The sequence below is a fragment of the Solanum lycopersicum genome, chromosome 12, assembly GCF_036512215.1.
Source record: "Solanum lycopersicum chromosome 12, SLM_r2.1".
In the NCBI taxonomy this organism is placed as follows: domain Eukaryota; kingdom Viridiplantae; phylum Streptophyta; class Magnoliopsida; order Solanales; family Solanaceae; genus Solanum; species Solanum lycopersicum.
This window is the reverse complement of record NC_090811.1, coordinates 1,564,787-1,578,376: the sequence shown is the minus strand read 5'-3', so window position 1 is coordinate 1,578,376 and position 13,590 is coordinate 1,564,787. Positions and strand designations below refer to the sequence as shown.

Below are 13,590 nucleotides of genomic sequence, written 5' to 3'. Positions count from 1 at the left end.
ACTGATTGAATAAACTATTCAAGTATAGTCAAATACGTCCTTTGACAACAAATGCAAAAAATGCACTCTAAATGATACAACTAATTAAGCAGCAGTAGATTCATAATTTTCAGATTTTTTTAAAAAAAATATATAGAATTTGAGATTTCAATATCTAATCTTATGTTTAGAAGGTTCAAAATATCTCTCTCTCTCTCTCTCTCTCTCTATATATATATATATATATATATATATACCGAGGATATTCCAATAACTCCTCGCTACCCTCTTAATTTGCCCTCTGAGCTGATTAAACCACATCTTATCATAATAGAATATTATTTCATAATCTATTTCATCGTTTCATTAATTTGAAAAGATATAAGGTTTATTTTTTATATGCTCAAGTATATACCGATCAAATAAACGGTTCAAAGCTAAGTATAGTTCAATATGTCCTTTGACAACAAATGCAAAATGTCGACATTCTTTTGTGCATTAATTCTCAAGAACCATTCTTGAGAGTTATTCCAAATGCAGAGCTTTAATAATTAATGTCAAAAAAAAGAAAAAAAAAACAAATTAAAATAATTATTATTGTAACAATCTTATAAGGTTATAGTCCACATGCTTCAACATAATAACCAATCAGTAAACTAAATATAATTTGTGAATTTTAATTTTAATTATCATAATCACCCTATTATTAAAAAGAATCTTATTTTTGCCTAAATGAAAAAATAAATTTCAAATTAGCGGACGCAAATAAATTACTATACATGTCATATAAAATTTCTTCAAATATAAAATTAATAATGATATATCTATTAAACTAAATATATTTCAAAGTCAATTGATATAAACCTAGATATTATTCCTCAATAAAAAAATAAAATAAAGAGTAGCTAACTAAGACCAAGATTTTTAATTACTTCCTCACGTTTGAATTAGACATAGTAATCGTTGTGTATATTTTAAATCTATCGCGATTAAGAACGTCTAAATTTATTTTGAGAAAATAATAGTTTGCATAAATTGTATGTTGGTTTATAATCCATGTATTTGCTACGAAATTGAACTAACTCTATTGTTAGACCACACATGCTCTTTGATGAAATTCTTTTGTTGTTTCTTAATTTATATTGCTCAATCGTAGTTTTACACTTAAAAAAATAGGAAGTTTATTAGTTTTTTTAATCAAAAAAAGGAAAAATATTTAAATATGCTATCGAATTTTTTTTAAAAAAACTCATTTATGTCATTCGATAAAAGGTTTGATTCGTCTATATCATTATTGTTAAAGAAAAAGACTCATCCATGTTTTTTTTAAAACTCTGATTTTGTAAAACCATTTTGTACACCTCGTACAAGGTTTAACACTTTTCACGAGTTTTTGAATCAAATGTATATTGTTTGCGTTGCTACTTCCTTAAACACCAGGAAGATTGTACATTTGATCCAAAAACTTCAATTGAAAAGTATTAAACCTTATTTGGAGTGTAAAAAACGATATGAACGAGCCTTTTTTTTTAACAACTATTGAAAAATAAATGAACCAACCTTGTTAACGAATGACGTAAATGAGTCTTTTCAAAAAATTCGATGACATATTTAATTTCTTTTACGTTTAAAAAAATAATAATTTTCCGAAAAATATTTCTCTTTATTTTTGTTGTTAAAACCCCTCACTCCCTTTTAAAAGAGAAAAAAATTTCTGTGAGTTCAAACATCAAACACCTAATAGGCGCTAAAATGGAGAATCCATCTTCATCGGAGAATTTGCTTCAAACCCTAAATACCAGAGGCTGGTGTCTCCGGGATATCAATCTTGTAAATTCACTTATTGCAGCTCAATTGCCGTCATCATACACCGTTAGTTCAATCGAATCGGAGCTTCTAAACATGGACTTACGATCCGTCGGCGGGAAATCGTTGCCGGACTTTTCTCTTCTTCGTAAATCGTCTCATATCCAAGGCCCTAAAGTCCTTCAAGTAATTATCCTTTTTTAATTTCTCTTATATGAAGACTTTGTGTTATTTTGCGTCATTTTGTGTATATAATGGTAGTAGGTAAATGATTTAGAGGAATTCGTATTGGATTTTGATGAACTTGTATCTGTGCTTCTAGCTCCACCTAGGATGAGTTTGGATTTGTACGATTAACAAATGTTTGAGCTGAAAGAATTAAATTTGATTACACCTGCCTTTACATATTTTTGTTGCGTAAGGATTTTGTATGAAGAATATATATGTATGTATGTGTAAAGGATGCACTAAGCATCTCGCATTTTGATAAAGAAATGAACTTTGGGCTTAACTCAACTCCAAAAGTTAGCTCATGAAGTGAGGATCGCGTAAGACCGTATAAGGAGACCTAGAACCCATCCCACGACGATGTGTGACTCCAACACATTCACGCAAGTTCTGGGGAAGGGTCGCACTCCTAAGGGTTGTGATGTTGGCAGCCATAATTGTGTGTACCCATTCGTTAGAAAACTACACTGTGCAAGTGGAGTTAAATTGTATCTTTTTGGTTTTGTGTGAGTTGTTCAATCCCCTTGACATGAAAAAAAGAAGCAAAATTCAAGTATAATGGTAAAAGGGGATTCAAAATTGCTTTAGTTCAGATGTTCAAATTTCGAGTTCCGACGCTACATCATGGATGTTAGTGGTAGTAGTCAAACAATTGTTGCTGTGAGGTAGATTCTGTATTTAGTGTGGGTGGGTTTGGATCTAAACTGGCTCTTATATATATTCACATTTTTTAAATTTCTTATATATGTAGAAATGTTCGAGCTGAAAGCAGTGAATTTGATCATACCTGCCTTGACATTTTTTGTTGCATAAGGAAGTTGCATGAAGAAGTTATATGTAATTGCATCATTTTGTGTACATCGTGGATGTTAGTGGTAGTACCCAAAGTATTATTGCTATGAGGCAGACTCAGTTGTTAGAGTTAGTGGGTTTGGATTTGGACGGACTATTATATATACACACATTTTAAAAGTTCCTTATATATGTACGAATGTGTGATCTGAAAGTTGTGAATTTGATTACACCTGCATTTTGTGGACTGCCTAAATCAGTGGAAATAAAGGTTTATTGCTTAAAAAGGCTTTAGTATCTATAATATCCAGGTTCAATGATGACTAAAATCAAATGGATGTTCTTCTACGTTGACAAAAATTTTCTCAAACGTTTATGAGAAAAATAGGTTCCATTAACTATGTTAGATCACTGAATTTCTTAGTGCTATGGAGGTCACTCGTAATTTTGACTTTTATTTCTGCTAGAACATATGGCTGCATTGTTTGGGTAAGTTATGCCAAAGAACTCCTCAACTTTGATAGGAGAACTTCTTATCTTCGGTTTTGTGCTATAAACTAATGGCTTACTTGGGTTTTAGCCACATTAACACTCGACATGAAGATTTTTCCATCTGCCTTGCCGGACTTATGCAAAGTTGTCTGTTATATAACAATGGAAGACATCAATTTTATCATGCTTAAAATTTTGTACAGAGTCTATGCATTTCAGGGAGATAAATATGCATATCAAAACAGGTTTTGTTACAGTACACACCCATTCTAGCAGAGGTGTACTCTTGTGATTTACTGCACCCACTTTCTAAAATTCTGGATCTGCCTCCGAGAGCTAGGTATTTGAACAAGTGTTGTTATTCAATTCTATTTGAAATATATCATATGTTTCTGAAATCATTATTGTAGACAACAGTCAAAACTGATAGTCGTATCATATGCCATTCATAATTACCAATTAGTCATGGCTTACTTTATAGTATCAGATATTTAAGCATCTCTTCTTTTAGCATCATTCACTCTTTGATACTAATTAAAATTTGTCTGTCGAAACTTTTATATTGGTTTTGCCTCTTATCCCCCTTTAAGTTAACTTACTAAAATTTTGTGCTGCACTGAACTTCTTTCCTTCTTATGTCTCCGTATTGTTCATGGTCTTGAGCAGATATCTTCTGTCAGAGATATATCACGAAGTACTATGGCTGAGAATTCTGAAAGTTCCAACAGTCGGCGTTTACTTAGATTAAAGCTCACTGATGGGCACTCTGAAATCACTGCTATAGAGTACTCTCATATACCATCAATTCCTGATGATGTTGTTCCTGGCACTAAGGTATCCTCCTTCTCTAACTATTTGATAGAAGAAAAAAGTAGTAGATGGTTTACGTTCTCATATACATCCTATTGGCATGTGCTTTACCGAGAATAATGTATCTCTTTTTTCCTAAGAAGGAATATGAATGTCTTTTTATTACTATTGCAATCATTTTTACAAATAATTATTCCTAAATCGTGTAATTCTTGACTTCTGTGGGTGATCAATACAACCTTCGACATATGATATAGACAGTTTAAAGCTTGCCAAAGGCGACCAGTTAACGGGTGTATCCAGTTGCCAGTGATAAAAGTTCCAACTTATGACTGTCTTATTTGTTGGTAGTATACTATGATATGCTGCACAACTTAGCAATGATTCCATGTCTGTATGTATTCTGCTTTTCAGGTGCCCTTGGAAAACAAAGCCACAATTCACAGTGGTATTGTGTGTTTGAATGCCAAAATGATTACTGTTTTAGGAGGAACTGTTAGTTCTCTTTATGAGGAATGGCAGATGAACAAAAAATATTCAGGTTTCTCCCGTTCAACCTTGAAAGTAGCACACGAGGATGGAACTGCTGGTCCACCACCATTTGAAAAGTTGCAGATTGGAGCTTTGCAGAAACCCCTTTCTCAGCATAAGAGATATTCTGGTCAGAGGCGTCACACTTTTGATTTGAATATATATATTTGCCCTCCTGTCATCCTGCATTTAGATTTTTATCATCGAGCTCTGGCATACTATCTTTAAATGATACCTCTTATTAGTTGATCCATACAAGGCAATTAATGTTTTTGTTCGTGGGGAGGGTGGGTTTTGTTTCCTTGGCTTTCTTATGTATGGATGTCGCAGTTATTTAACATGTATTAATTTTTCCTCCAATACTCTGGTGTGAAGATGTTTCTCCGTCATTTGGTAAAAGAGCATGTCTCACTTATGCAGATAAAGCTCAAAGTTCCACAGCTAGTCAAACACATAGATTGCAGAACAACGAGTCAAGGATAGAGAGCACGGGTAATGAACTGAAGCCGCCTGCTCATATTGAAAGGATTGAAGAAAAGCCAAGCACATCTGAATCAAGGCCAAAAGAAGGTGTAGTCTAGTTGTCAAATTGTTATCTAATGGAAATACATGCTGCATTCTCTTCATTCATCCTGACATTTCACTTTCAGCATGTCCTTTCGGATAAACTGCAAGTTTTACTTTCACTATATATTGAAATTATTTTTATCCTTAAAGTGTGTTCACCCTAACCTTATATATCTTTGTCTGACAGTGGCCGAGGCTGTCCCTGTTCAAAACCAAGCAGCTGCGCAAAAATTACTACAGAAAATGAGTCAGCCTCCTCCTCGTGGTGGTCATCGTTCTAGAGGGCGAGGACACAGGGGAAGGGATAGAGAGGAAGATGAGTCACACCTTCTTACCCTAGAGGAATGGGAAAGGAGAAAAACTGGTGCTAATGTTTCTGCAGCACGTAATTTCCCTGATGTTAGCCAAGATGAGGATCTTGCTAGACAGCTGCAACATCAACTAGATTTCGAAGATTTTCATGTAAGTAACTATGGTTTTCAATATTCAAATGATAGTGGCACCCTGACCTATATTTTCACCCTCTCCATATGTAACCTTAAGATTTGAAAGGAAGATCACGCCTTGGCTATGAATCGGTGTAAAGCTCAGATAGAGTTATCATGACAAATATTTCGACAAGTGTGTTTGATATGGTTGTTTTACCAATTTTCAGGAACAAGAAGGTAGTACAACAACTGCGGCAGAGAACATCAGAATGAGCATGTTCACATTTGAAAGAGAGGATGGTGGAACAACAGGATTTAGGGGAAGAGGGAGAGGAAGAGGAAGAGGGAGGGGCAGAGGAAGAGGTAGGGGAAGGAGAGGCTGACTTTCGTCTACCGGTCAGCCTTTCTGCCTTTTCATTTTACTACTCCCTCGTTTAAAAATGAATGACCTTTTTAGTCTGTTTCAAAAAGAATATCTTGTTCCTTTTCTGGTAACATTTTAATTTCAGTTGTCACGTGACATGATTAAAGCCACAAGATTGAAGAGCAATTTAGTACATTTGACATAACTTTAATTTAGGACCGTAGATTCAAAAGTTTCTTTATTTTTTAAAATTTTGTGTCAAGTTAAACGAGGTCATTTTTTTTAAACGGAGGGAGTATATAGTATTTGTGGAATGCACGAAAAGCATTATGGAGAAGATCAAAAAAATATACTCTATTTGCTCGACCATCTTGAATTTTTTTTCTTAATTTATCAATTGTGAAATTTGAATTATTTGATACGTAATAAGAAAGTAAGAAATATCGAAATTTTCCAATTTGTTCGTATTGTAACAAGATGAACTAAAGGCACATGTCGGTGTATAATGATATATGTATTTTACTATTTTATCTAAAAAAGAATATATATATATATATATATATATATATATATGAAAACACGTAACACGTTTGAATATTGGATGACACCTTATTTTATAAAAATTGAATAAATTATAATTCATTGTTCCTATTCACCTTCTTATTTGTTTTTTAAAAAAATCTACCACTTTTTATATGTATTTGGAGTACATGTTCTCTAATTAAGTGTTAAATTTGTTGTATCGAATACGATACAATGATAATTGATAAAGTTGTTCTTCTCTTGACTTGAGGTTTCAAATTCAAATTTTAAGTATGAAAAATATCCTTGATAGCGAGTATTATTTCGAATAGAATTTTACCTAATATAAATTTAAAATAATTAAATTTCAATACAGAGATAGAGATTGATGTCATTATCTACTTTTTGTTAAACTTCTCCTTCTCTCCTTTGTCTTTTATCCATGTGGGCAGCAAAAATGGGACCCTTGATTCACATGGTCAATCAAACTCAGAAGAGTGAAATATTTTTTTTAAAAAAATAAGAGAGCCAAAAAGAAACATACGTTGTGAGTTTGTGACACCCTTTCACTGACCAATGAAGTGAAAAAAAAAGAAGCAACAACTCGAAGATTCAGTGTAATATTACAAGTAAAGTTTGAAAAAAGTGATGTGTACACAATCTTACTTTTATATTGAAAAAATAGAGATTGTTTCTAATAAACCTTCTGTTCAAGTTAAACATACAAGCATGTAACACAAATAGAATAGTGAAAATTCAAACTAAAAACAATGAAGAAGAGAATGATAAGGACAATAAATAGCATGATGATCGAAATCTCAAAAGAGTATTCATAAATAAGATTTCGTGTCTTCTTATATCTACAATAAGTGCATAATGACAAAGTCAGAAATATTCAATATGTAATATATAATATTAAATAATTCGATGCACAAATCATCTGATGTTCATACGAGGTTGAGAGAGAGGGCAAACACCGGTAATATAGGTGGCACATACTAACACAAATCACACAAATATGAAGTGTTATGCTAAAGATATATTACTTATTAATTTTATTTTTAATCACTTATCAATTTTTTTTTATTTGTATCTAATTATTCGTCCATCTTGATAAATTAAGAAAGGATAAAAAAAATTTTTGTCTATTATATCCTCAATAATTACTTTGGAAAAGATAACTTTTTTTATAAAATTTTAATTTGTTGATTCATTCACTTCATAATTAATAGGATAAAATGATAAATTCACTACGTAAATAATTATTTTAATAGATATATTAATCTAAAAGTGGAGAAGTAATTAGGGCATTGAGAGTATTATTTTGTTGAAAGTGTAATGTGCATCGCATGATAATTATGTCTCTTATTTTTCTTTTTGTTATTTTGTTTTATAAAATGTTAATATATCTATATTAAAATATTCCTTCACTTTAATATTGCACTTAGAAATATTTTTAAAAATATTTGGCAGTATATTGTGTCATTTAACTTAAAATACTTTTTTTTCATATTTTTTCATTTTTTGAATTATATATAGTTAGAAAAAAATTCTTGAAATTAAACATTCAGTGCGTGTTGTTACTTGCCAGAATGCCAGAGCAAGAAATAAAACAGCGTCGACTTATTATTAAAGATATTACGAGATAATTGAGATTTCTTTATTTAAATTAAAGTTCATATTCAAATGTTTGAAAACGAAAAATATTATTTAGATTTTTTTTACGAAAAAATAATTTCATAATGCACAAATTTAAATATAATTTAACCTTAAAATATAAATTTTAAAAAAAAGGAATGAAAAATCGAAAAGAGCAAAAAAAAATCATGTCCTTCAAAAATCAAATCTAATAGTTACGATTTTTGTCACTATGTTATAATTTTAATACAACTTTGATTCTCATCTAATTTGACTAAGCATATTTAACTTTAATTCTTTAAACTAATGAAAATCAAACTCTAACCAATTTAATGTTTCATATTCGAGTCTTTATATATACATAGTCGTCTTTGTTAGAAAACGTTCGATATAAAACTTATCGACATGAATTCAAATTTAGTGAAACTTCAATATAAATACTAAACTCGCAATTTTCAAAATATTACTCCGCCACGTCAAAATCCACCTCAAGTCCCTCATTTTTGTTATAAATACTCGTTAACCCCCTATAAATTTCGAGTCTTTTCATTCTCATCGAAGAGTCAAGATAGCAGCTTGGCAACTCAGCTGCAGCCTTTTCAGAGTTGTTCAAAAGCACTAGGGTTTCAGAAAAATTCGATCTTCAGAGTACTGAATCATCACAAAGGAAGATTCTACGATAAGGGTTGTTCAGATCGGTGTTTGTAAAACATCTGGTAACTCGTTTTATGGAAGATTGATATAGTTTTTTGTTAATCAGCAAGTTGTGTTATTTGATCTGTTCATTTTGCTTATTTTTCTCCTTTGATTGTGTTTTGGTTGCTTAAAACGTGATTTTTTATGTGGGTTTTGGTTGTTTGAGTGTCTTTTCGTAAAATTTGATTTCGGTTTGGTGTTTGAGGTCAAAATTAGGCGTTTTGGTATTGGGAAATTGGGGAATTTAGGAACTGGGAAGTGTTTGATTTTAGATGTGGGTGTTTTGGTTGTTCTAGTGTTTATTCATAAAAATTGATTTGGGTTTTTTGTTTGAGGTCAAAGTTAGGCTTGTTTAATCGGAGAACTGGATAAGTGATTGATTTTAGAGATGGTTTCAGTCGGTTTATTCCCAAAATTTGATTTGGGTTGGGTTTGGCATCGAAATTAGGCATTTTGAATCGGAAAACACAGTAGAAGTGTTTGATTTTGGATGTAGGTTTTGGTCTGTTTATTCACAGAATTTGATTTGGGTTGTATTTGGCATCAAAATTAGGCCTTTTTAATCGGTGAACAGTAGAAATGTTTGATTTTAGGTGTGGGTTTCAGTTGGTTTAGTTGGAAATTTTTTATTTGAGTAGTGTTTGACGTCAAAATTAGGCCTTTTCAACTAGAGAACTAGGTTTTGTTTGTTTTGAGGAGTTAATTGGATTTGTGATTTGTTAAATTGGATGATTGTTTGAGTTTATTCATTAAATTGGAACTGGGTTTGGTGTCTGAAGTCTAATCAGGCCTTGTTTAATTGGATATTGATTGAGTTCATGATTTGTGCCAATATTTGTTGAGGATTTTTATGGCTGTTTTTAGTGTTTGTTTCCATTGAGATTGGGTTGCATGTTATAGTTGAAGTAGGTTTCAGAAGAAGTGCTTGAGCTAATGTTTCAAGCTGAAATCTATTGAGAGATCATGAGCTTGTTGGACTTGGGAAGTGAGTAGTGCTAATAGATTGTTGATTATGTTTCTTTTTATCTGATATTTACTTATAGGATCTGGTATTAAGTTGATGAAGGGCCACATGATATTATTGAAACACTTAAAGATAAGAACTACATGTTTACTTTATTTTTAATAATTGCTAATGATCTGTGAATGCTGGTTGGTATGGGGTGGAAATCTTGTTGATCAAGTTCGTGTTCACGTTATCATCTGTACTGTTGGTGTATTAGCGAGTTGGTACAGGAGAGTGACTGAGAACTGTAATTTGGCAACTTTAGGTTGTATTTGACAAAAGTAACATGTCAAGTTTTGAACTTTTTATTAGGATGTTTTGAGTTAGAAGAAATGAACTTCTGGAGTTAAATTAATACATACATTTTTTTGCAAATGAATTAGTGTTAGTATGAAAAAAGGTTTGATTTAGAATTTTCAGTTGGGTCTTGCAGCCTCAATATGTTGTAAAGCTCTGGGTTTGCTTATGGTGAGTCACATGTGAGGATGGATGCTCCTTTTGGTTTGGGCTGATGCTTGTGAGAAGTGCTTTCCATCAGGCTCCAAGTGACCCGGGCTAATTATGCCAAAGATTTGGGTGGAAAAGTGAAGTTCTGTTTTAGTTGCATGGATGAGAGGACTTGATATCTACTGAAGATGCTTCATATAATAACATGATGTGAAAATTTTTGTCAGGGTATGTGGATGATCACCCTAATTAATCCTATTCATTACTTGAAGTGAATATGTATCTATTGGGTGTTACAAACCCTGAATGAGTATGGTAGTTGAAGTACCAACCAGTTTATTTGGATTAGGTGCAACTTGGTTTTCATGGATTTGGACAGATTCAGTAGGAGATAGATTTATTTGGCTAATAAAGCCATTTCATCTTGACACGGCTTCTGTTCTTTTTGTTTTCCATGTTTTGCTAACTTAAAAGAGTTAGATATTTGATTACTGTTGCGATTCACACAATGGTGATATCGAGAATATTCATGTAGTGTTAAAGATATGCAGTGTGTGATTTCCGTGTATTCATCATGGGAACTGTTGTCAGTTCACTTCCTTTATTGAATTTTTCACTAATTACTTTATGGGTGTATATGATTGAACAAAGATTCTAATTGGAATAGGAATGATCACTTCAGATAGAGGATGCAAGTAGCTCATATAGAGGATAAATGAGAGAGAATTGTTTAGTATGGTTTGTTTAGATCCTATGCTGACAAGGTGTGCACTGGTTCATGTGTAAAACACTGCGATGATTGGGGATGTCCTAGAAAGAGACGGGCAGATTGAAAGACGCATGATATCTGAATGCTGACTTGGCTAAGAATGGGACATGATGTAAGAAAATAATAGGCACTACATACTAGTTGTGTCTTAGGCTTAGTTGCTGTTGTACTTGCATCAGATCTGGTGCCTTCTAGTTGCCTGAATGAAGTTTTTTCTTGTGCTTCTGGTTGTAGATCGTCTCTCAGTGTTGGTGTAACAATCTTAAAAAAAGAATATTTACTAAGTAGTGAGGTGAAATGGACCCGAATAAAGAGGACCTTAAATACAGTGTTCACTAGTTCCTTCTGATTTTGGATTCATGCTTAGATGATTGTTGAATGTTATATCTTTTTAGGTGTTTTTGTTAAAGTTGGTGGTTATACTCTTCTAGCCTTTTACGGCAAGTTTTGTTTCTGACATAGTTTCTGTTTTTGTCATACATTAGTTGTTCAGCCTTTTATCTGAACTGACGTCATTAATTCCTTATTTATTCGTGATGCATGCTAAACTGATCAGATTAATACAATGTTACTGAATAAGCATTTTAACCATTTGGCTGAGACATGTGATATTGATTCCTGTTTGCCTTTCTATTTAAATTCTTTTTTAGACTTGACATAGTTTGTGTACACATGTTAATTTATATATTGGTCTTTTGGTGAAGGTTTCTGCATGGATTTGTATTTCAGCACTGCTTACATAATTTTTTGTCATGTGACAGTTCTATTTTCTTATAGAAACTAAACATGCCTAAGGAGAGAAGAGATAGGTCTGTTTCTTTTGATAGGAGCAGAGCTTCTCCTTACTGTTGTAGCTCGAGTCACTCAAGGTCATCATTGTCCAAAAACCCTTTGGAAAATGAGGAAAATGTTAAGGACTGGGAAGATGCTCGATGCCCAGTGTGTATGGAACATCCTCATAATGCTATTCTCCTTCTGTGTGCCTCTCATGAGAAGGGCTGTCGTCCTTTTATGTGTGACACAAGTTATAGGCATTCAAATTGTTTTGATCAGTTCAAAAAGTCATTTGAAGAAGCTTCAGCATCAACAACTCAGCAAGTGGAGATTCCAGCTTCAGCTTCTATTACGGAATCTACTGTAACGTTATCAGAAGCTCTGTCTGAACTTCCAGGTGAAAGGACTGAAGGTGGTTCTATATCCCTAGATGCCTTGTCTTGCGAGAACCATGAAATAAAGAAGATGCTATGCCCTCTCTGCCGTGGCCAGATAAATGATTGGATTGTTGTAGACTCTGCCCGTCGTCACATGAATGCCAAATTAAGAAGCTGCTCTAGCGAGACATGCGAGTTCAGTGGCACATACACAGATTTGCGTAAGCATGCTAGGCAGGAGCATCCTCTTGTACGTCCTACAGAAGCTGACCCAGAGAGGCAGCGCAGTTGGAGGAGGCTGGAACGACAGAGAGATTTAGGAGATCTGCTCAGTACATTGCAGTCATCTGTTTCAGAAGAGGGTAGTGAAAGCACCAGTTTAACCTTTGATGAGGGTGGTTTGCTGACTGTTTTTCTCTTTGTTCGGATTCTCCAACCTAGGAGTAGTTCTCGGAGTAGTAGCTGGTCAGGTTCCTCAAGAACCCGGGCTCAGGCAACTGGGAGGAGACGACCTTCAAGAAGACTTTGGGGTGAAACTTATGAAGGGGAAATTGATACTAGGGATGACGAGAATGACGACTCTGATGGAGGATCAGGTCCCCGGAGACGCCTGCGTCGACAACCAACCCCAGAAAATTAGTTCTGGCTGCAAACATGTGTTTGCTTGCTATTCCTTTTGAATGTTACCGCTGTAGGTACTTGTAGCATATACTACTACAGTCATAACTCATTTCTCTTCTTTGTTATACCTTTTTGTTTGGGAAATTTCAACAACCTGAGAGTGGTTTTCTGTGATCACTTTCAGGTGGAGGGAACCTCGTGGTCCAAAATATGTCGTGCTGAAAGCTGGGGAATCGCTTCTTGGATACAAGATTCGGATGGAGTGGAAATGGAGAATTGTGTTTGGTTAGTAGTATAACTTGTATACATGTCCTTCTTGATGAAATCTCATCTCATCCTGTGTGCTATGCAAATGCTTTATATCTACTTGAATTGATAAAGTTGGAAAGCAATTTGCTAGTTTTGCTTCTTGTCTTATGAATAAACCCCATTACTGCAAGCAAAATATTATTCAACTTTGGCTACTACAGCGTGAAAGGAATATTCACTTTGCTTTTAGCTGTTCATATCCCGTCTCTTCGAATATATGTCCCAGGTTATCTATATGTGCAGGTTTTTGCGCGAGTTATGTGCATGGTGTAATTCGTGAAAATCATAGAATTCGAAAGAAATGTTTTGGAGCAACGGTAAGTTGTTATTATACTATCTCGTAAGTGATCTGATTGTGTAAATATTACACACACGATGCTCATTAGGTTTATGTATCCCCCTCATCAACAAATAGGGGTGGTGAAGTTGTGGAC

The 13,590-nt window shown here is 33.6% G+C and overlaps 2 protein-coding genes across 22 annotated transcripts; both read left to right on the top strand.

Moving 5' to 3' along the window:
- Positions 1–1,668: 1,668 nt before the first annotated feature.
- Positions 1,669–6,454, top strand: LOC101267092 (uncharacterized). The gene is made up of 6 exons (XM_004251532.5): positions 1,669–1,971; positions 3,964–4,131; positions 4,522–4,768; positions 5,059–5,208; positions 5,393–5,667; positions 5,861–6,454. The coding sequence occupies exons 1-6, from the start codon at positions 1,732–1,734 to the stop codon at positions 6,014–6,016; spliced, it is 1,236 nt and encodes a 411-aa protein (XP_004251580.2). The 5' UTR covers positions 1,669–1,731; the 3' UTR covers positions 6,017–6,454.
- A 2,234-nt stretch (positions 6,455–8,688) lies between these two features.
- LOC101266193 (uncharacterized) lies at positions 8,689–13,353 on the top strand. Of its 21 annotated transcripts, none has more exons than XR_011213275.1 (4): positions 8,696–8,873; positions 10,293–10,534; positions 11,853–12,917; positions 13,032–13,353. XR_011213275.1 is itself a non-coding variant. In XM_069292505.1 (3 exons), the coding sequence occupies exon 3, from the start codon at positions 11,862–11,864 to the stop codon at positions 12,864–12,866; it is 1,005 nt and encodes a 334-aa protein (XP_069148606.1). In that variant the 5' UTR covers positions 8,696–8,873; positions 10,293–10,534; positions 11,853–11,861; the 3' UTR covers positions 12,867–13,353. The 21 variants fall into 21 exon arrangements, 6 of the variants coding, with proteins under 6 accessions (XP_069148606.1, XP_069148604.1, XP_069148602.1 ...); XR_003244707.2 differs by having other exon boundaries at positions 11,853–12,921; XR_011213272.1 differs by having other exon boundaries at positions 11,837–12,917.
- The last annotated feature ends 237 nt before the right edge of the window (positions 13,354–13,590 follow it).